Raw genomic sequence first — 24,613 nt, 5'->3', positions numbered from 1 at the left:
ATGCTAACTCACGTGATAGTGGTAGACATTCTTGAAAAGTTCATTGAATTAAAGAATAAGATTGTCAGTATTTTGCTGGATGCCACATACGAGCTAAATATTCTTTTGTGCAGTTAGCATGTGCTAGAAACTTATAAAGCATGAATTTAAAAAGCTTAGATTCTGATAGACCGACAGCTTCAGGGCTGGTAAAGGTAACCTACCAAGATATGTAAATTAACCTTTTTTCCCAGGGAAAATGAGATAAATAATCTGGTCACATAAAAGAAGGGTATCACTCAGTTTTACTGATAAAAATGTTGGGCAGTAGCAAGATTCAGACCCTGAGCTGTCCATCTACTATGCCATTTAAAGTGGGGACTAATGCTAAGTGTAAGAAGCCTTATTCCACAGTGATTTCCAAGAAGTATGTCTGTCCTCTGACTTGCATCTTGTCATTCTTTCCTCAAAAATGCAGAAGTCTCTTAGAGACACCAAGTTGTCCATTTCTTTAATACTTCCCTTCTAGTTTATATCCTTCTGACTACTAATATTTTAATAATAAATAATTGAGGTTTAATATTAATCTATATGAATTAAAACTAAAAGATACCTAATTTTTAAATATTCTTAAATATCATTCTAAACTTTTTAACTACATTATACTAAAAAAATAGTGAATTAAGGAATCTCTAAATATTAAATCCCTCATTAAGAGCATATTTAAACATGCCTTTGTTTTATATTATTATAATTACTGTCATACAGGAGCAATATGATACTTAGCAACTATGAGAAATATCAATTTAGGGAAAACATTTTGAAGGAAAAAAACACTGGGATTAAATAATTTATTACCATTGCTAAGATGAACACATATACTTGATACTCAATTTTAACTTTAGAACTTTAAAAAAATAGTTTTAATACAGTATCAAAATTTACACAAGTATTTTGTCAAAAGACAAGTGTTCCTTGTATTAGCTTCTGCAGGCTCTACTGCAGGCACAAAACTTTTTTAAAATGTCTTCAGAGTGTAGGAATACAACAATTTAAGGATGAAAGCTTTTCAAGAAAAGGTGTAAATATAGTAAGCAATTTTCCTTTATAGAGTAATAATATTCTTAAAATATATAACATTTTAAAAGAAAAGCTTAAATGGTAACCCAATTACAATAATTAGAAAGATAATTCTATAGCAAATTAATTCATAAATATTTTCTGAGAACAGGACTGCCTTTTCATCACAATAACATTCAAAAAAGTATAACAGTTCCTTCACCAATGACAATTAATACATGTGTAATGAGCCCATTTAAAAACAAAAGCAACAGAATATCTGCTATGAATCAAATCTGAGTAATTTAGAAGAAAACTAGGAATCACTGCATTCCTACTTTTATATTACAATATAAAGTTAGCATTCGGTCAGAGGCCTCTTGCACATTCATACAAGAAACTATCATTGCATTTGAATAAACACAAAATACCTATCATAGCATTTCCGATACACACAGTCTATTATTTTATATATATATATATATACCAAAAATAAGGAAAAACTAAAGCTAGCACACCTCTTTTCAAATCTCAAGCAATCTGAACGAGAGCTTTTAGCTTCAATAATGAAGGACATGCGTCAGTTTCATAAAACGTTAAGATAGCTGCTGTAGGCTAAGAAAGCTTTTTTCATAAATGCAGTGCAATATTTTAAAGTTTACAGAAAGTTTATTAAATATAACAGCATGTCTAGAAACTAAATTGTAGAAATTGACATCTCACAGCTGGAAACACTTAGAAAAATTGTTTGCTTGTTCTTTAATTGAAATTGTTAATATTAACATTAATGAATACACTGAAGATGGAGGTTGATATGTCCCCAAGATGTGTCTTCATGAATAATACATTAAGATGAAAGAAAAGATATATTTATTTGATTAATTTAAGTAAATGGCACTCTGATAATGCACTCGACAAAGTCCTGCTACCCTTCTAGCTGGTAAGGAAAACTGATGTGGTATTTTAGTACCTCAAAAGTCAAAACAAAATCCAAGAAACCTAACCTTATCTTGCATCCAAATTAATTATGCATCAGGAACTAGTATTTTATTGACTAAAATATAATAGGTTACCAACTCTCCAACTTGGGAAGCTGGAAACCACTTGTTATCTTCAACAACATGGTAGAACACTCCCACCATGATATGCTATGATTTGATTCTATCAAAACCACTGAGGCTCTACTGGACTCTTCCAATCATGCAGGTTTCCCCATTACAATTTTAGATCTGAAGAGTCAAAAACATTTTAGTTCTAATGAAAATATTGGTACCAAAATGGTGATTTTCAAAGCTACCTTGTTTAAGATGGACTGTAGTGAACATCAAAGTGAGAGACAAAAAATACAACTTCAGCCATACTAAAGTTTTTCGAGGGAAAATATGTGCAATGTACAATTACTCCAGGTTTGTGGAAATCCACTCTTTCCTCTCTTATCTCTCTTGCAGTGGTGATGTCATGTTTGAAAGAGAGTGCGTCTCACATGGGTCCCTTGTACTGGTTTCCAGACAAATGTTGCCTAATTCCAGGACACGAACCTGCAGCATCTCCAAGTTTCCTCCATACAACCTTAAGAAAAAGAAGAAAAAGAGTAAGCATCTTAATTGTCCTGTTCCATACAGGGGTGTGTATGGTTTGTTTTTTTTTAAGGGGGGAAATCTATGAGGACAAAGAGGAATATAAGACAAAAGACAAAATATTCACACGAATGAGCTCAAAAATAAAATGAAATGTGATGCAAGTTTGTAAATCATGAGAACTGCTCAACAGACAGGAGTGCTATGCTTTTTTAGCAATCAGGGTCAAAATTACAGAATGATATGCCAACTTACACTGGTTATGAGACTGGTCCTCAACTCTGGGTGTCCACTAGGAATTACTCTTAAACAGGTAGGGTCATCTATTTTTTTTTAAAGCTGTCAACATGATTCTAATGTGTAGTTAAGAATATATGAGCAAAATCATCCTGGTTCCTATATTATACATCTAAAATGAGGAATACCAAAATGTTAAATAACTAAGAACAAAAACTCCTTCACTGTCTGTAGTGGTTTAAAGTCCTGAGCTAGTAGCCTTAGGGTCACTAGTAGATTTCCCTTGTTTTCCCTGTAGAATGGGGGGCCTTAGTTATCATAAATCTTAGCTACCCAATAATATATCTCAGATTACCACAATAGAAAGCATTCAGATGCAGGGAAAAGATAAAAATAAATTCAAGAGTCACTAAAAACAATATGTTAAAAATTAGGCTATTTTAAAGGGACAATAGCAAAGGGTGAGATTAATACGTAAAACCACGGAATCCAACAATGACATACCAATATACTACATTAAGAAACCACATAGTAACAGTCATAACTCTCTCAGTGTTTCCCTATTAGGATTATGATCAGATTGATTACTTCCACGTAAATTTACACTGCTCTAACATGAACACAAACCAGCTAGTTCATCAATACTTCTTTGTTTTCTGTTTTAAAAGAGCAGATATTCCAGGGAAGCAGATTTCTAGTCATAGTAACACATAAGCATGTAGGGGGTCTGTCTACCTTCATTGTGAAACCTATGGAACTATTCATCTCTGTGTGTTAGCAGACACTACTCTGTGGTAGAGATGTCCTGTCATATTTGAAAGGGACATATTTGAAGGGACTGTAGTTACAGTCCTTAAATATTTGGGAAGGAATTTCCTAGTAGCTTAGATGGTACAAAATCCACCTGTAATTCAGGAGGCCTGGGTTTGATCTCTGGGTCAGGAAGATCCCCTGAAGAAAGAAATGGCCACCCATTCTAATATGTGTGCCTGGGAAATCCCATGGACAGAGAAGCCTGGCTAGCTACAGTCCATGGGGTTGTAAAGAGTCAGACACAACTGGACATATCTAGCAGTGAACAGTCCAGGCTGTACCCAAGGGAGTGAGGAAAATGTCCTTCCTCAATACATTGACTGAAGAGGGACACATTATGAATCAGGAAGCCAAGGAACACCATGGACTTTCCCTTTCTAGCCCTTAAATGGTATTACATCTACCCAGAATGCTTTCACATCTTGTTTAGAAGCAAAGGATAGATTCAAATAATCAGGAACAAAAGGCATTAGATGATGACAACTCCTAAGTCTTGTACACAACTCCCTCTTCAAGTATTCAAATGTAGAATGTAATGGGCCTTACCCCTGAAATTACATGGTGAAAGGAAACTCAGAGAAGACAGAACTTTGGAATAAGCCAAAGACATTAAGACAGGCACAGAGTAGTGACTTGTTAAATAAGTAAGAGAGCCGAACAGTGGGTGTCTGAGATGGTCACTGAGATGGCGGCCCATCAAATGTCTCAGCTGTTCTCAGGGAACTGACAAGGGCCAAACAGAAAAACCTAAGATAAAACCATTACTACAAACAGATAAATAATATACTGTTTCTTAGAGGACAGTATATCTTTGTGGTAGAGCTGGGAAGAGACTAGAAGCACTACATGCTTACTAATCAAAATGATGGTGCTGTGAAGAAAGGTTGTTAACATCTATAAAATGAAAAGACTATCTAGATGTTAACAACCTATTTCCAGAAAGAATACCAGAGACGGATATAAATCTGGGTGTGTTAACTGATCTCACATTATGAGAAAGCTTTACATTTCTGTAACATTATTGTAAAAACCCATAATTCCTCAAATAGGTTTCATAATCTTATGTACATTATTATTTAGAAGTTTTGAAACTGTCCCACAAACTGTATTTTTGTTTATTCTCCAATATTTGCTATGCATTCTTGATGTGGATATAACTTACAATGGTGACACAAATATTTTAAATCAGCACTTCTTTTTCTTATGGCTTTTATATAGTTTCCAAATATAACAGTGCTAACAATCAGATTTGAACTAACTTACTTTTTTTGTTTCTCAAATTTCGGTGACCAAAGGTGAAAACAGAAAAGATGCCCTAGAGAACTTTCCAAAGTCAAAAGCTCTTGGATTTCTGAAGGCAACAATAATTACCACTGTGTGTGTCCTTTTGAAAGATTTTTGGAAATACAGGCAAATCAAGATCAATGCAAAACTAATCAAGATCCAATTCATTAGTGGGTCCCTTCTCTAAGAAATAAATTTTCTAATATCTAAAAATATTTCATCAAAAAAAGAGACAAGAAACAGGCCTGTGTTTATTTAGACAAATTCTGGCATTAAGCACAATAGAGATGGTTTCCTCTGTAAGATACAGTGATTTTCATTCTTCAGAAAGAAAATGGAAGTGCCTAGATTCACTACAGTTGGGAAAGTGGAAAGAACTGGTCCTCAGAGAAAATCTGGGTATATGCCTGACTTCCCTATTCATTAGAGGACAAATTGGGGCAAGTAACTTAATTTCAGAATCTTAGTTTCTTCAAGTATGAAATGAGAGTTCCTACCCTGACTGCCCAAGATCTGGTGCAAAACTCAGACTTCTGAATTATGAAGGAGCCTCAATATGGCTGAGAACCACTGAAGGTATAACCTCCTATGGTCCCTTCCAGTTTTACAATTCCTAATGTTTGAACTTTAAAATTTATCTGAGGGAGGTGTTCAAATTGAAAAGCTTAAGAACAGACAAAAAGCTACATTTAGGAAATCATGACATGATGCATTTCATCATGCAAATCAATCATAATGCATTTAGGAAATCATGACATCTAGAACCAATGACCATTTGAAAAGAGACAACAGATATGTAAGAAAGAAAAATGACAACACAAGCAAGCAAGAGGCTGTATGTGCTGGGGCAAGAGTGCTACATGCCCATGGGGCTTATTTAACATTTCCTGGATTCTAGGAATGCTTTGGGGAGGTAGGTAAATGAGATACCTGGTCCTAATAGCCTAAAGCTGAAGGGTATTTCTAAGCAATTTTGATATCTTAATGAACAAACGATAAAAGCACAATGGAATACCAATTCAAATCAAAGCTTAAGATAACTGACCATGAATTTTTGCTTTTAACAAATGTCTTCCCCATCATATTCTACTTAGTTTTTAAATAAGTTCCACAAATTGATTAAATGATATATCCAAAGCATATGACTCAACAATTAAGATTAATCAAACCCAAACCCCAATAATGATTACATAGGCTAAGCATTGTGAAAATAGCATGTCTTTTTTTTTTTCCCCCACTGTATTTCTGTGATTTCATAGGTACATTTCTGTGTGGCCATCTCTTAAGTTCATATCTATCGCTTACTATTTTGAGATACTGCTGGGCATGACATGAAGCACACATCATATGAATGAAGAACTTAGCAAATAATACCTATTGGGTTGGGTAAGAAGTTCGTTCCAGTTTCTATGGGAAAAAACAGAACAAACTTTATGGCCAACCCAATATTAAGATGGTGATTTTTTTTCCCCAAGTATTGTTACAAATAATCTGCAGGAGGCTGCGTTTTCTTTGCTTATCATAGGTTTTTAAACACTGCTCTTTAAGGACAATTATGAAATGGAAACTGATTTATTTTATCAAAACTAGTAACATTTTAGGAAATTAAACTTTCACAGTTCATTCTGGAACACAGAATTGGCTGATTCTTGCTCACCTGCATATTTTACATGATTATTGTGTTAAAAAATACTGCAATAACATTTATTAAAGAAAATCAAGGGAAGGTTGGTTTTACTTTCACATAAAAATATAAAGGCATTTGGCCGGCATTTTAAAAAGTAGGTATTCATGAAGCAAAATCTAAGCTATGATGAGGCTTTCAACACAGAATACACAATAAAGCACATTAAACTTACATTGCACATTTCTCTGACTATAGCTTTTTCTGTCTCACTAAGGTCATGTTCATACTCTTTACCCTGTTGACGATCTATAGTTTCCTGAACATCCAAGACCTGGATTTGTTGAAAAAGAAAAGCAAATTTCACATGGAAAAAAAAAAGTTTGTTAGTTATGAATAAAAATCATCAAGGAGCTCCACTTTGTAAAAAGAAAAAAAAAACCTTAGTTTTTTTTCCATGTCTGCATATCAGAGTAGGTTAATATATGGCAAAATCTTTTAAAAGAGTTGATTGTTCTGAAAGCTATCTGGAGTCAATTCTACTTGATTATCAAATGGCCATTAAGAGCAATCTACTGCATCACTAATAGTCAATTGAATTCATTTATGTCCAAAATAATTAGATACATTTAGTTAATTTGGTCATTAAGATAAAGCTGACTGTCAACCATTTGGAGATAGTCAATAAATCTTGCTCCATTGTAAAGACTGGCATGTAATTAATTATATTACTCAACAGTCCAAATGATATGTAGACACGGCCTATAGAAAAAATGACTAAAAAGGATAATAGTGACAGGTGAAACTTGTCAGAACCCATAAGAACTTTTAACATGAATGTTACTGATCTCAGAGTTCTTGCCTTGATGTGTTCCTGGTGCCTAGGACAGGACTGTGGAGACAGCTCTTTGACAAAAGCAAAGAGAAGCAATGGCTCTCCAGTCATGAAAATATGTGAGCAACACTAAGTATTTTTCATTTTTCATCTGAGAATGAGATGCTTTTAAACAATTTTAGATTCTATCTCTCTAAATTATTCCTAAATGAATTGAGAATAAGATTCTGTTCAAAATGTCTTTAAAAATTTCATGTCAATACTCTATATAGTACAAAAGAAGACAACACTTTGGCCTTGAGTGCTATTTGTTATTTTTCTCTACATCAGCTTCTAAATCAAATCACTGATGTAGTATTAAAAAAATGTTTCTCCTAAAAGCTCTTGTATAATCCACAATGAACTGTAACACTGCTAAACCCCTTGGTTCTATTGCCACGGTCAATGCTGATGGCCACACCTAAAGGTGTCATCTGAGAATTCACACTTAAAAGCCTGAAGCAGAACCCTACAGAGTCAGTTCACATTCTTTTTATACTTAGAGGAAATTATTGATGATGCTTAATGAATATTCATAGAAAACTTAAAGCACTCCTTGGAACAAGCTCATTTGCCCACAAATTCGATTTACTATGCACCTGAGAGAACTGTACTTCAAATCAGTTAATTTCTACTAAATGAAGTGAAGCTCCAATTAATAGTTATGAATTTTAAAGCAAGAAAAATGTGGCATATTTCAAGTGGACTAATTCCTCACATTGATTTACAACTCTTTCCCCAAAACTATGACCATGGAGTTTATTAAAGTTTAGAAATTTTTAAAACTTTACAAGAAGATAAGAAACTGAGCCACTGTTTCAACTACTACTTTCAGAACAGAAAAATCTTATGATATAAATCAGCTCTAGATTTGTAGCTTTTAAAAACAAAACATGTCAAGAGGCTACTTTTTCTTAATGTTGAGATATTCCAAAGATGCGTTTCCCAGAGGCTATGTTTGCACATATTTCTGTCTCAACTCATGGAAACAAATGCATTCTATATTCAAGAGCCTCCAGTTACCCAATCAAGGTGCTTCAGTTGCTCAGCATTACCCATCAGCCAAGTGGGGACACTTAATGTGTTCTGATTATAACATAATATCTTCCTCAAGATAAAATTTTATATGAAAATTAGAAAATGAATTTGGAGAAAACTGAAGAGCTCTTCCTTGCCGTCCCCTTCCTTTTAGGCCATACTACCACAGCTGTGTTGAGAATTTAGGGAAAGATGGCAGTGTGACCCACTACACCGATCTGATTCCAACTGCACGTGTCATTGAATAAGGCAATGGGCTGAAACAGGTTTCAGTTTGGAAAGCAGGGCATTGTGTCATTTCTGGAGTATGTGTAGATACCAATACCACAGGCTTGAAGCCACTCCATTTTTCCATTTCTAAAGTGCTTTCAGATGCTAGTGTCTGATTTATGCTCAAGTAACAGCTTGTTTAGCATGCTGTTCATACTAAACAGTATCCAAGTGCTGTTGCTAAGAGCAAGCCAGTTGATAAACCAGCAGCTGTCAGACAAAAGGCAGGGAGGGCCCCTCATTCTGGTGTGCCTTCCCACAAATTCCTCTCAGTTGTTCATTTTGTGAGGTTTCCCAATCGAGACAGGAAACACCACGTTCATTGCCACTGGCCCCCAGCATAGTTCTACCACCTCCCCTTGTCTGCAATCTGTAAGTGCTTGGGAGAAGCACACTCATTTCATCTAAGTTACAGCAAAATGTAATGAGGGAGCTAAATCAACTGCTAAAACAATCATCCTCAAGTCAAGTAAATATTTTGAAGTTCTCATCTACGTCTTTGCTTTTTCGCATGCCAAGGAAAGTGTGGCATAGGAGTGCCTCATCAGCCTGTGGATAAATCATTCTGAAACCAAAACAAATTTAGAAAAGTTGTGAAATCCATGTGGCAAAAGCAGGACAGGTCTGTGCGACCCCATAGACAGTAGCCCAGCAGGCTCCTCTGTCCCTAGGATTCTCCAGGCAAGAATATTGGAGTGGGTTGCCATTTCCTTCTCCAATGCATGCATGCACGCTAAGTCGCTTCAGTCATGTCTGACTCTGTGCGACATGTTAGGAATTAGAGATAATTTGGAGGACAGTGTTTTATACTTTGGAGCTGATGAAATTTCAAGGAATTGTCTCAGTTTTTAATACGATTTTTATTGCCTGCAGTTTCTTCTTAGAGAGGTAAATATTTATATTGCATATTATTAATTTTACTTATTGGAAAGCTCATTACTGGTAAAGAAAAATAAATGATAAATTTAAGCCACATCTTTCGTTAAGTTATTGCATAATCTTAATTATAAGCCAAAAATAAAATATCTTTATGAATAAGACCAGATGTCTATTTCCTAATAGTCTATAAAGAGGCATTAACTAGAGTTTGAAGACTTAATTTCTATTTAGTGGTGACCAGAGTAGGTTTTTGTTTATTTGAAAACTTTTTTTAGTAAGTTGCACAACGTACTTCACTTACAAAAAGAAAAATATGGTATCCTTCCTTATTTTGGCTATTAAGTTCCTGTATTTGAAGACGTCCATGCTACAAACATTGCACAGAAAATACCTGTAACAATATTTTACACATACATGCACATCAGACTTCAACTTCAATGCAGGTAGATATGAATCACATTACTCAAAACAAAATGATAAAATCAGAGATTCAATTCAACCATAAGTACTCAAACCCACTATTAGTTTACAAAATTAAAATCATTCTTCAAAACTTAAGATTAAAAACAAAATTATACCATAGGGGTCAAAAAATAAAGTATCTATGGTTAAAACGAGACCGTGAGGATTACCAGACTATAGTGAACAAGCCACAACACAACTGAAGTACTGAAGAAATGGTTGTACACAGTTGGTTACCTTAAGAGAGTGTACCACAGGTTCAGGCTGCTGAGAAGGTGTGGTATGTCCACTGAAGCTAGCTGGAGAGTTGGGTGAACTGTTACTCCCATCAGCCCCTGATGACAACCTAAAAGAACCCTTAGTAGAAAATCAACAACTTTGTTATTAAAACAAAAGTCGTTTATAACTGAAGAGATGTCATTCAATATTCAATATGCCAAATGAGAATTAGCCTTTTTTTCTAGCCTGTCATAAGATGCTATCAACTTGTTAATTGGAATACACTTGCTGCTTGACCAGAAAAAAAAAAAAAAAAGTAACCAAGAGCCATCTCTATGCATTTCCAGATGTCAGTTCTGATTTACTGAAGAGAGCAATGCCCCCTAAGGAATGCCCATTAAGAACATTTTAAGAATGATTTTTGAAACTTAAAGATACTCAAGAGTAGGGAATTTGTGAGTTACTCCACATTTGAGTTAAACATGCTCACTCAGCATGACAAATGCCATATTCCATATGTCTCAGAAAATGCAGATACATCACATTGGAGAAATGGTGTCCCTTACCTATGGCGGAACATTTCCCAAAGAGATTTAACCACATGCAACATTTTCTTCAAGAATTCTCTTATTTTATGAATTTTTAAAAAATGAAAAAACAGATTGCACATTACATGTTTGTAGTTTAGTGACTTTTCAACTGAATTGCTGAGAAGTCAGAACCTTGGCATTATTAATTTGATCTGCAAAGTCACAGTCGCCCATACAGGAAATGGGAAAAAGTAAAAATGTCACTTTTTCCAGGGTTCCTTGGGAAAAATACTAATGAATCAGGAAAGAAAAAGAATAGCAGTGACCTACCCTCCTAGCAAAAACAGTCTAGTGGGAATTTTCCTGTTTTTAGGGTCTGAGAGATTTTAATTTCTATCCATCAACAAATCTGCAGATTTTTTCACACCTACTAGATTAACAACTGTTCCCTTTAACTTGATCCTATGAATCTAATCCCCTGAGAAGGAGCCATGGAAGGTGCATCATATGTGGATTCTCGGTAGGAAGAAACAACAGTGATCTGGGACATTAATTTTCTAGCATCTTCAGGAGCGCTTCTAAGTTGTGCATCTTAGGGATGGGTGGGAGGAGCTGAGCACAGCAATAGTTACAGGTGTGGGTTTTACACAAACCACGCTAACAACTCTTGCTATTGATTTTTACAGAGATTATTATTTATAATGAATTGGGACTATCTTCTCCCTTCCCTCGTCACTGTCCTTTCTATCTATATGTCCCTGAAGGCTGTCCTTGCCATCTCATAAGCCAACTGAGGCCATGTTCTTTCCTATGCAACCAGGTCAGGTCCTGCCCCCACCCTTAGTAGCCAACAGGGAGAGGAAGCCATGGATTATGGCATTTGGGTGACCTTCCAGCTTCTGCCTGCCACTGCAATTAATGATGAAATTAATAGCAGGTGATGACGCAGGACATACAATTATCACAGCCCCAACCCCCTCTGGGAAAAAAATATAAGGTTTGTTTTGTTGTAATTTGAATCAAATCAGACACAGAGTACCTAAAACAAATAATAGAAAGTAAACTATATGAAGTTTAAAGATGATTAATAACAGGCACATGCCCTCCATCCAACCACAAATTTGGACATTCTCTTCCTTTGTAGAAATCAAATATTTCCAAAACAAATGAGTTCTAAAGGAAGTTCTTCCCTGAAAAGTTCTGGTTCTCTACTATTCTCTTTCCTTACCAGTACCACCCTTAGGAACTCTTTGGAAAAGGTTTCTGAGATTATACAGAGTTCACATCCACGTCTCATTTGGGCTCCACAACTGCAGTGCTGTTTGCTCTGAATGGTAATCTACTTGTCAGGCAAGATCCTTCCCCCTCTGGAACAAACTCCCTTCAAATTCTTCCTTTTCTGCCCAGCCTGTTTCAAATCCCAGACCTGGCAAAATGTGGTAGGCATATCCAATTCTAGCTTCTATGCCCTTGGGCACAGGACCTCTATCTTTCAGGGTAATTTGGTTTAAGAGAATTTCTGAAATCAATGATAAGTAGCTTCCCTAAACCACATCCTTTGGGCAATTTAGCATTGTTTAGACTTAAGGACAGTCCTGCCTATTCAGAAAGGCATACCCTTTTATTAAAGAAGTTTCACCACCATCATCATAAAAGTTACAATGGAAGCTACATGGGCGGGGGAAAGGGGAAAAGGCGGTGGTAGGCAACTTATTCAGGGATTCAAGCTCTACTTCAAATTTGCTTTGCAAGTCATGGACTTAATCATCACTAGAAAGGTAAAGGTCCATATTTCATGTAGTTTTTGTGAAGCTGCAAATGTTACTGAATGCGGGTTAAGTTGTATACTAATAGATGCTAAATAGTTTTCTTGATTATAACAGAAACAAGCACCTCATTCTTTCTGTCACATCTCATTTAGTTACTATAAAATGAAATTTTAGATTTCTACTGCTTATTGGTAGAGTTTTATCTGGGCTTTTTCTAGGCTCTGGGCTCCATCAATACACATTCTCAGTTGAATAATATATTTTCACTGAAGTACTTTTTAAAATATGCTACTGGGTAAAATACTAGCACAAAAAATATTTTAGAAGAGTCCCTTGGAGTTTATTTCAATAAGATTTAGCCTGCTTATTTAAATTGTATCTTGGCTGACTCAGGAGACAGGGAATTTAAAAAGAAAAAAATCTTACTGAAATTGGAAATGCGAGTCCCAGCTTTGGGGTTGCTTGTTTTCAAGCTACACATGACCACACACAGTGTACATACCACCTCTTGGGTCAGCAGTAAGTTTGAAAGGGCAAGGAATAATTTTCTGAGCTGGTCTTGACACTTCTGTTGGTGTCTAACAGTTCATTTTCATGGTCACTGACTTTAAACCCCTTTTCAAAAAAAAGGTGCAGGTACCCTTCTCGTTCTTCAGTGTTTGGGGTTATTCAACTTTCACCTCCAGGTTCAGGGGGAAAAGCACTGAAGGTGACTGTTGAGAAGATAAAAGACTCAATTCCCTCCTTCCCTCCCTGGATCTGGACACACAGTGACTTTATTTCATGTGTGCAGACTTGTTCTCTCCCCCCAGTATAACTTTTCCTCTAGCAACAGAATCCATCTGGTTACGCACAAGCAAATCAGCAGCTGACTCATCTTCACTCACCGGGAGAGTGGGCAGGCATCGTCCTATTCCTCGGCACCCTTGCCACCACTGCAAGACCCGCCGGGCTCTGGGCCCCCAGCCTTTCTCCATATTTGAGCTGTTTCTAGTTGGAGGTTGCCTTCTATTCTGGGTGGCCTTATATTTGGAACAATATAGTACAATCACTCAGAAAAATGCTGTTTCCCAAGTCTCAAGAAAGCAGATAGAACAAGAAGCTTAATGAAATGAACCACAATGACCACAATGGCAAGCTGTAACATGCACCTCTAACAAGGGAGAACATTAAAAAACTCATGAAGTCCTGTATGTAAGAGCTAATATTGATTTTTTTTTTAAAGTTTTGGGCAGAGGTATAACTAATTCTCAAGCTATCAAAAAGAGATAGATGATAATGCCAAAATTCTACCAAAAAAAAAAAAAGAGGAAGCTATTTATGCAACTTAATTTTGTTGGTTTTATTTGTGAGAAATAGAGAATTAACATAAGGTCTTCTAAGTATTTAAAGTGATAACTTCATAACTTAGAAATTATTAAAATGCAGTTGGGAGCACTCAGACCTTATGTTAAGAAACACAAGTTGGGTAGATATATTCAATACTCAGAAAAACCGACACTGCATTAAATTCTCAGCAAAATTTCTATACACCGAGGAGTATATAATGAACTTAGAGATCACTACTGCAATAAACTATTTTACATGGGGCATATACATAATTATCAAGATTTCTATTAATCAGTCATTTCCCAAGTTTCTGTACTGGTTGTAACTAGAGCTATCACATAACTGACATAAAAAGAAAATACAAAGAGTTTTCATCCCTAAATTTCAGGTTTTTTCCATGACCAAACTGTAATTTTATTAAAATGAACAGAAACAAAATGAACTCATTTGTCCATAATTTCCTTTCCCTGCCAACTTTCACTAAGACCTTCTAAGAATGCTACATCCTAAAGAATAATAAACAATTTTTGAAATATAGAAAACCTGCAAATATAGTCTAAAAATTCCAGTGTCCAAACATTTAAGTTAATTTTAGGAGACTGAAAATGAGAAAATAATTTTTTAGTTCTCATTAATCTGTTATTTGCTTTATGGTAAACAGCACTGGTCTAATTTTTACTTTTCTCAGACTTTTGGAGGCCGAACAATAAAGAAAATATACCATGGTCTGAAGTGAAATCAGAAAGGGAGCAATGTCGACCAGCATTTGGTACTCACAAAAATTTTTTCTGAGTCTACAAAATAAGTATGAGTTACCTATTAAGTAAGAAAGTCACACATACTCTTCACATATAGCAGAGAAAATCATATATTTGCAGTTGAACCACAATGATCATTTCCTCAAAGCAACACTAATTTAAACTTTGCTCTCTCAGTAATCATCTCATATGTCAGTGTCTATATCCATCATAAAGAGTTATATCCAACAATTTATAATATGGTGCATGGCTGAAAAGTCACCCCCCCTGTGAATCTGCACAGTTTTGTTCTGGGATTATAATTAGCAATGAATGCAGGTTTTTGGTTTTTTTTTTACACAAATGAGCTCTATATTCTAAAATTGGTTCTCTCCAAGACTTACACATCTCACAGATTTCATGTTTTTTGTATCCAACAACCAAATAAAACATAAAAATTTCTTTCATTTGTATTTAATGTGGAGTGAGATTAAATCCCAATGCCTCTCCACTGTAACAAAACTTATTACAATAACCATGAAAACTAAGGTAATATCTATGACCAGTTAGAAGCCTACTAGAAGAAGCAGTCATTTATTTTCATTTTCAGAAAGTTGAGACAACATGCAATAGCAAATTTTTCAGCATCTTGTAAAAGGTTCTTTTTAAACATACTCAAAACAGATTGTAGAGGATTAATCTCATAAAAGGGGGCAATATATGTATTCATGCCTTGAGAACTCCATGAACTGTATGAAAAGGCAAAATGATAGGACACTGAAAGAGGAACTCCCCAGTTGGTAAGTGCCCAATATGGTACTGGAGATCAGTGGAGAAATAACTCCAGAAAGAATAAAGAGATGGAGCCAAAGCAAAAACAATACCCAGTTGTGGATGTGACTGGTAATAGAAGCAAAGTCCAATGCTGCAAAGAGCAATATTGCATAGGAACCTGGAATGTTAAGTCCATGAAGCAAGGCAAATTGGAAGTGGTCAAACAGGAGATGGCAAGAGTGAACATCAACATTTCAGGAGTCACAGAACTAAAATGGACTGGAATGGGTAAATTTAACTCAGATGACCATTATATCTACTACTGTGGACAAGAATCCCTTAGAAGAAATGGAGTAGCCATAGCAGTCAACAAGAGTCCAAAATGCAGTACTTGGATGCAACCTCAAAAATGACAGAATGATCTCCATTAATTTTCAAGGCAAACCACTCAGTATCACGATAATCCAAGTTTATGCCCCGACCAGTAATGCTGAAGAAGCTTTAGTTGAATGATTCTATGAAGACCTACAAGACCTTCTAGAATTAACACCCAAAAAAGATGCCCTTTTCATTACAGGGGAATGGAATGCAAAAGCAGGAAATCAAGGAATACCTGGAATAACAAGCAAATTTGGCCTTGGAGTACAGAACAAAGCAGGGCAAAGGCCAATTGAGTTTTGCCAAGAGAACACACTCGTCATAGCAAACACCCTCTTCCAACACAAAAGAAGACTCTACATATGGACATCACCAGATGGTCATTACCGAAATCAGATTGATTATATTCTTTGCAGCCAAAGATGGAGAAGCTCTATATAGTCAGCAAAAACAAAACCAGGAGCTGACTGTGGCTCAGATCATGAACTCCTTATTGCCAAATTCAGACTTAAATTGAAGAAAGTAGGGAAAACCACTAGACCATTCAGGTATGACCTAAATTAAATCCGTTATGATTATACAGTAGAAGTGAGAAATAGATTCAAGGGATTACATTGGATAGATTGCCTGAAGAACTATGGATGGAGGTTCATGATATTGTATAGGAGACAGGAATCAAGACCATCCCCAAGAAAAAGAAATGCAAAAAAAGAAAAATGGCTTTCTGAGGAGGCCTTAAAAATAGCTGTGAAAAGAAGAGAAGTGAAAAGCAAAGGAGAAAAGGAAACATATACCCATTTGAATGCAGAGTTCCAAATAACAGCAAGTAGGGATAAGAAAGCCTTCCTCAGTGATCAGTGCAAAGAAATAGAGAAAAACGATAAAATGGGAAAGACTAGAGATCTCTTCAAGAAAATTAGATACCCCCAAGGGAATATTTCATGCAAAGATGGGCACAATAAAGGACAGAAATGGTATGGATCTAACAGAAGCAGAAGATATTAAGAAGAGGCGACAAGAATACACAGAAGAACTATACAAAAAAGATCTTCACAACCCAGATGATCACGATGGTATGATCACTCACCTAGAGCCAGACATCCTGGAATGTGAAGTCAAGTGGGCCTTAGGAAGTATCACTACAAACAAAGCTAGTGGAGGTGATGGAATTCCAGTTGAGCTATTTCAAATCCTGAAAGATGACGCTGTGAAAGTGCTGCACTCAATATGCCAGCAAATTTGGAAAACTCAGCAGTGGTCACAGGACTGGAAAAGGTCAGTTTTCATACCAATTCCAAAGAAAGGAAATGCTAAAGAATGCTCAAACTATCACACAATTGCACTCATCTCACATGCTAGTAAAGTAATGCTCAAAATTCTCCAAGCCAGGCTTCAACAGTACACGAACCATGAACTTCCAGATATTCAAGCTGGTTTTAGAAAAGGCAGAGGAACCAGAGATCAAATTGCCAATATCCACTGGATTATCAAAAAAGCAATAGAGTTCCAGAAAAACATCTATTTCTGCCTTATTGACTATGCTAAAGCCTTTGACTTTGTGGATCACCACAAACTGTGGAAAATTCTGAAAGAGATGGGAATACAAGACCGCCTGACTTGTCTCCTGAGAAATTTTTATGCAGGTCAAGAAGCAACAGTTAGAACTGGACATGGAACATCAGATTGGTTCCAAATAGGAGAAGGAGCATGTCAAGGCTGTATACTATCACCCTGCTTATTTAACTTATATGCAGAGTACATCATGTGAAACGCTGGGCTTGATGAAGCACAAGCTGGAATCAAGATTGCCGGGAGAAATAACAATAAGCTGAGATATGCAGATAATATCACCCTTATGGCAGAAAGTGAAAAAGAACTAAAGAGCCTCTTGATGAAAGTGAAAAAGGAGAGTGAAAAAGTTGGCTTAAAACTCAACGTTGAGAAAACTAAGATCATGGCATCTGGTCCCATCACGTCATGGGAAATAGATGGGTAAACAGTGAAAACAGTGACAGACTTTATTTTGAGGGGCTCCAAAATCACTGCATATGGTGATTGCAGTCATTAAATTAAAACACGCTTGTTACTTGGAAGAAAAGTTAGGACTAACCTAGGCAGCATGTTAAAAACCAGAGACATTATTTTGCCAACAAAGGTCCGTCTAGTCAAGGCTATGGTTTCTCCAGTAGTCATGTATGGATGTGAGAGTTGGACTATATAAAGAAAGCTGAGTGCCAAAGAATTGATGCCTTTGAACTATGGTGTTGGAGAAGACTCTTGAGAGTCCCTTGGACTGACGGCAAGGAGATCCAGCCAGTCCGTCCTAAAGGAGATCAGTCCTGAATATTCATTGGAAGAACTGATGTTGAAGCTGAATCTCCAATACTTTGGTGACCTCATGCGAAAAACTGACTCATTTGAAAAGACCCTGATGCTGGGAAAGATTGAAGGCAGGAGGTAAAGGGGATGATAGAGGATGAGATGGTTGGATGTCATCACCAAGTCAATGGACATGAGTTTGAGTAAACTCTGGGAGTTGGTGATGGACAGGGTGGCCTGGAGTGCTGCAGTCCGTGGGGTTGCAAAGAATTGGACAGGACTGAGTAACTGAACTGAACTGAGCTGATACGGGCCAGATTTTCACAAATGAATAAACTACTTGAAGATATCATTTTAAAGGAAAAGGTACTCTTTTAGAATCAGGATTATTGACTTTCTACTCATTTCAGCAACTTTCTTGTTTTAAATCAGGTCTTGGAAAAATGTATTCTGGACTGGCCATCATTTTTGACCTTCAAGTAAAATATAATGAAGGTTTTCTGCTAGTTCTACAGTTGTCAATCATGCTATTTTTTGAAGACAGATTCATAGAATATAAATCATCACTAATTCTGGCTGGAGTGATTTTTGGCAAATTCAGAACCTGAAGTGGGGACACCCAAATTCTATCCAGGAATTTGGAGAACAATTCCCAAACACCTTAACAAAGTCATTTCCTGTTTTCTAAGGAATTCTATTTTGCTTTGTTTTCTTCAGTTTTCCAAAAATTCAAATTCATTTTTTTCCTAAAAAGCATGCATGAATGACCCTGCTATTGAAATCTGTGTACTCATCAGCTACTTTATATAGAGTTAACCTGAAAAGTATTTAGTATTTAGTATTCTATTTAGCATTTATTTAGCATTTTGCATGTTATTTAACATTGCTCTTTTGTTAATAGCAAAGGAATGCTGCACATCCAGACATATAAGAAGTAAATTACAGATCACTTAATATGTGGTAAGTATTCATTATAAAAGTCACAAATTCTACTATTATAAACAAATACCCTAGATCAGGAAACAAAGCACACCTCAACATAAGCTAAAATTACCACCCAAAACAGACAAACAAACAAAAAAAAACACATAGCCTAAATGTGTCAGCTATGATGACATAGCTGACATCATACTCAATGGGTGAAAAGCTAAAAGCATTTCCCCTAAGCTGAGCAACAAGATAAGGATGTCCCCTCTTTCCAGTTTTATTCAACATGGTGTTGGAAGTCTTAGTTATAGCAATCAGACAAGAAAAAGAAATAAAAATACTAATTGAAAAGAAAGAAATAAAAGTGTCACTGTTTACAGATGGCATGATACTATACAGAGAAAATTCTACACATCACCAAAAAACTACGAAAGCTCACCAGTAAGTTAAGTGAAGCTGCAGGATACAGGATTTATACACAGATCTGTTGCTTGTCTATGCACTAATAATGAACTATCAGAAAGAGAAAGCAAGAAAACAATCACATTTAAAACTGCATCAAAAAGAATAAACTACCCAGGGGTAAACTTAACCAAGGAGGTAAAAGACCTGTATTCTGAAAATTATAACACTCTGATGAAGGAAATTGAGGATGATACAAATAAATGGAAATATATCCTGTGTTCGTGAATTGGAAAAAAAAATAATATTGTTAAAATGTCCATACTATTCAAAGGAATCTGCAGTCCTAATGCAATCCCTATCAAAATATCTGTGACATTTTTCACAGAACTAGAACAAATAACCCTAAAATTTATATGGAACCACAAAAGACTTAATAGCCAAAGAAATCTTGACAAAACAGAACAATGCTGGAGCTATCATGTGCCTTGAATTCAGACTATACTACAAAGCCACAGTAATCAAAACAGTATAATACTGGCACAAAAATAGACACTTAGATCAATGGAACAGAATAGAGGGCCCAGAAGTAAACCCACACACTTATGGTCAATCTATGACAAAGGAGTTGATAATATACAATGGGGAAAAGATAGTCTCTTCAATAAATGGTGCTGAAAAAAACTGAACAGCTACATGTGAAACAATGAAATTAGAACATTTACTTACACCATATACAAAAATAAACTCAAAATGGATTAAAACCTACATGTAAGATCAGACACCATAACATTAGATGAAAACATGGGCAGAACACTCTTTGACATAAAGCAGCAATGGTTTTTTTGGATCTGTCTCCTAAGGCAAAGGAAACAAAAACAAACATAAACAAATGGGACCTAATTAAACTTAAAAACTTTTGTACAACAAAGGAACCCACTGACAAAATGAAAAGACACATAATGGGAAAAAAACATTTGCAAATTATATGCCCAATAGGAGTTAATATTCAAAATATTTAAAATTCATATATATATATATAACTCACATATATACATATATATAAAACTCATATATATACATATGAGTTTTAAAAGCTCATATATAAAAGCTCATAATACTCAGTATCCAAAAAAAACCTGATTAAGAAATGGACAGAAGACTAAATAGACATTTCTCCAAAGACACACAGTTGGTGAACAGGCATATGAAAAGATGCTCAACATCACTAGTTATCAGAGAAATGCAAATCAAAACCACAAAGAGGTCATCCTGCTCACATCCGTTAGAAAGGCTATCATCAAAAAGACTACAACTAACAAACACTGGTGAGAATGTGGAGAAAAGGGAACCTTTGTGCACTGTTGCTAGGAATGTAAATTGATGAATTCACTATGGAAAATGGTATGGAGGTTCTTTAAAAAACTAAAAGGAGAACTACCATAGGACCCAGCAATTCCACTCCTGAATATATATCTTAAGAAAACAACAACATTAATTCAAAAGGATACCCCCCAATGTTCATAGCAGCATTATTTACAATAGCCAGGATACAGAAGCAACCTTAGTGCTGACTGATAGATGAATGTATACAAAAGATATGGTAACTATGCATGAATGATCCTAGTTCCGCAACCAGGGATTGAACCCACACCCCCCTACATTGGAAGCACGGAGTCCCAACTACTGGGCCACCAGGGAAGTCCCTACTACCCTTTTTTTATGACATGGTATCTGGGATACTTTCTATTATTGTCCTTAAAATAACTGACCTTTGAAATTTAGGAAAAAATATAAAACCATTCAAATTTTTAAAAGATCATCTAAACACAAAGAAAATACTTACTGTCCCAGAACACTTTTTACTTATGGTCCTGGAAGAAAATTATTGCAATTCATGATGTGAGATTTAAGAGAACTAGCAAGATAAAGCTTTTGTGATTATCTTCTTGCTATTTTATGGTTATATTTTACTAGTTTTAATAAAATTATATTTAACTGACACTCTAGAAGCTTCCAGTCTTTTGCCTCATAGAAGTACATTTTTTAAAAGTCTTTAACAAGAATAGGAGAATATTATGTTTTTATATTTTATCATAAATACATGCTTCCCACTTTGATATAAATCAGATGTAATGCATTTGTAACAAACATTAGAGTCCAGCCCCCTTACCTATTATAGAAAGCCAACTATGAAAGCCTGAAGATTGATCGGCTAAAGTGGTTTCCTGTTAGTTAAAGATGTTTAATTTTTTATAAATCCTGAAGCTAGGTCAAACTATCAGACTGTGCGCTTCATACCTCATGAGAATGCATGCCTAGTTTAAGAGTGAGGATGAATTATCTTTTTCCTTATTATATGGCAAGAGCAGATGCTTTGGAAATAATATTTTGCTCAGTTTGATCAGTCTTCATTCTGACATATTGCATTACTGCAACAGCACACAAAAAAAGGCTCAGATAAGAAGAGATTTTAAAGGTCACTTTGACAAGTCTTTTCCAACAGATTCCTGAGAATAGACTTAGAAATGCTAAGAGACCCTCTGCTTTGGTCTAATAGATAGTAGTTGACTGTATTCACAGAAAAGTACTTCTTATTTAAATTAAAGAATCTATTCAATACTACCTTAAAATATTAGATAATTTCCTAGATTTACAGATATTCATTTTTTCATTTCACATGTATTTACTAAGCACCTACCAAAGATAATATCCCATATGATGCCAAGTACATTTCGATTCCAAGAAATTTCTGTTGAAAGAAAAGCGCAGTAAGTTTGTATTGTTGACTATAGGATCACAATGCTTAGGTTCAGAGTCTTAATCTGATACTTAGCAGTGGCATGATCTCTCTGTGCCTCAGTTTCCTAGTCTATAAAATGTGGATAGTAATGCTACAATGGAGCGTCAGTCTACAGGTTTGGTTACTTACATGAAAAGAGCTTTACAACAATGCCTGGCCCACAGTAAGTGCTAAGTAATTGCTGTCATTATCACAAATGTTTTATCTTTGCTTGTCAACACATTTTATAACTTGTTTGTCAATCTACTTTCACATGTTTATTATTTAGAGCAGTTCTCAACCTCAGGTGATTTGGCCCCCAGCAGGAGATATTTGGCAAAGAGGCCTACAGATATTTTTAGTTGTCAAAACTGGGCAGTTTCTATGGGAATCTAGTCGGTAGAGGACAAGGATGCTGCTGAATATCTGACAATGCTCAGGACAGGGACAGCCCACTACAACAGAATTATCCAGCCCCACGTGTCAATAGTCTCAGGCTGAGAAATTTGAATGTAGTGAACCTAGTGAATCTCTGTATTTTGCATGTGAAGACAAGTTGCCCACAAGATTGTGATGGAGCCTGTGATGATTTTAAAGGAAATTCTCTGAGCTTAAGACCTCAAGTGATCTAAGTATAAAGACATCTTTATTTCCACCTCCCCCCCCTCAAAAGCAAATTACTCTAACAAAAGGCATAGTATTAAAAATACCTGATACATCCTACTGTAATAACACTAGCAGAAATAGCACACAGAATGGGCAGGCTCAGGGCAGCAGTCCAGAGGACAAGGAACTGTCAGAGTGGAGAGAGACAATACGCTGCAGCACCTTGAAAACAGAGACACCAATCCCACAGAGAGTAAAACTGGCAGAGGTGCTTTGTGAACATTATGGGAGAAAATGTATCTTCCTTAGCGAAACAAAAGGTAAAGATTCTGCCCTTAAGTAGTCACACCAAGAAAGAATAAAACTGCCCACAAATAGAAATGAGGGCTCTGACACATGAAACGACATCCCAGGGCAGATGAGAGCATGCTGTGATAGGCAGAGAGGAATCAGAGATCACTGGACTAGAACACAGACCACTCTCTCCGGATGTAGCTAAGTCTGTTAACATGTTTGTCTCCTCAATAGGAAGAAGACTCCTGGAGGGTGCCTCTGAATCATAACAGCTCTCAATTACTAAGCCCCTGCTACGTGTTAGGACTCTCCTAAGTGCTGTCAATTAAAAGATTATTAAGAGTAGCTCATATGAGCTTCTACTATATGATAATATCCATTAAGACATGAACTGTTGGCCTGCCGCTTGTTCTCAGTAATTTACACTTTGTAGTGACTTTGTTTTTTCTTTTTGGCTTGGGGCCCTGAAGGTCTTCTGTTCCAGGTACTCATCCTTTAGCTCCTGGGCTGCAAGGAGATCCTTTAGATCCTAGGGAGCATCAGGACTGACCCATGGGCTTGAGGAGGTCAGAATAGAAGCATGTTAATAACTGATGCAGAAGAACTGGTACATACCAGATGAACATCAGCTGTGGGCCCAAGGACTTTGTCCACTCCAGACCCAGAATTGCGGCCACAACAGTTACATAAAGCTTGCAGCTGTAATAACCCAAAGATTTTGAGACTTGAAATTTGATGAAGTCATCTAATGAATTTGTTGAGAATTATTAGCAACTCACTTTGGAGTGCTACGTGAGTCATGGTATAAATGAAATACAATAGGATTCCAGCTCAACACAGTTATTGAGAGAGTAGTCTATTTCCTATTCTAGCTTTCTGCTCTCTGGATTTGCAGTTCCCGTGATAGTTTTCTGCATCCCATGCTTTTCTTATTTCATACTGGTGTGATCCTGGATGTCACTCTCCTGATTCTGGTTCCTTCATATTTATTCATATTCTTTCTTTTATTCTTGAACAGGTGTTGAAAAAGCTTGCTTCCATCCTGGCTCTGATGAACAAGTCGTGATCATGGGGACTCTACTTTCATGGTTTGACAGAGGGTGTAATTACCCTGACCGCTCACTGCAAGGTGAGCTGATAAGACTGTTGTTCATAGCCCTGTCCCGTTTGATAGTAATATTTCACGTATCTTGGAGCTCCTTAAGGTCACTGCACTTGACTTTTATTATCTCTATAATCATAATAATAATAACCAGTACCCTATCTCCACATAGACGCTGCTCAATAAACTTAATATATTAATGGATAATAAAAATCTATGTGCAGGACAGTGGTTTTTCCTCTATCATCTCAGAAGTAGTTGTGTAAATGTTTTAATTGTGTGTTTGTGTACTCTGTAGTTAGTAGGTACTCAACTATTTATTGAGTCATTAAAGCATACTTCTAGAGTG

At 36.1% G+C, this 24,613-nt stretch overlaps 1 protein-coding gene across 4 annotated transcripts in view; it reads right to left on the bottom strand.

The window, feature by feature from the left end:
• Window positions 1-797: 797 nt before the first annotated feature.
• The window catches only part of CCDC85A (coiled-coil domain containing 85A), a 208,148-nt gene continuing 184,332 nt past the window's right edge, over window positions 798-24,613 (bottom strand). For 2 of the 4 annotated variants that reach the window (XM_043468612.1, XM_043468611.1), the window contains one exon: window positions 798-2,607. In XM_043468612.1, coding sequence (XP_043324547.1) covers window positions 2,558-2,607 — 50 coding nt within the window. In that variant the 3' untranslated portion in view covers window positions 798-2,557. Of the gene's footprint in view, window positions 2,608-6,808; window positions 6,908-10,333; window positions 10,454-13,501; window positions 13,637-24,613 lie in introns of all 4 variants that reach the window. The other 2 variants (XM_043468613.1, XM_043468610.1) reach the window with 2 other exon arrangements.

Source organism: Cervus canadensis, chromosome 5, assembly GCF_019320065.1.
Source record: "Cervus canadensis isolate Bull #8, Minnesota chromosome 5, ASM1932006v1, whole genome shotgun sequence".
NCBI lineage: Eukaryota > Metazoa > Chordata > Mammalia > Artiodactyla > Cervidae > Cervus > Cervus canadensis.
Note: the sequence above shows the minus strand (reverse complement) of the source record. Positions and strands in the feature narration are given on the sequence as shown.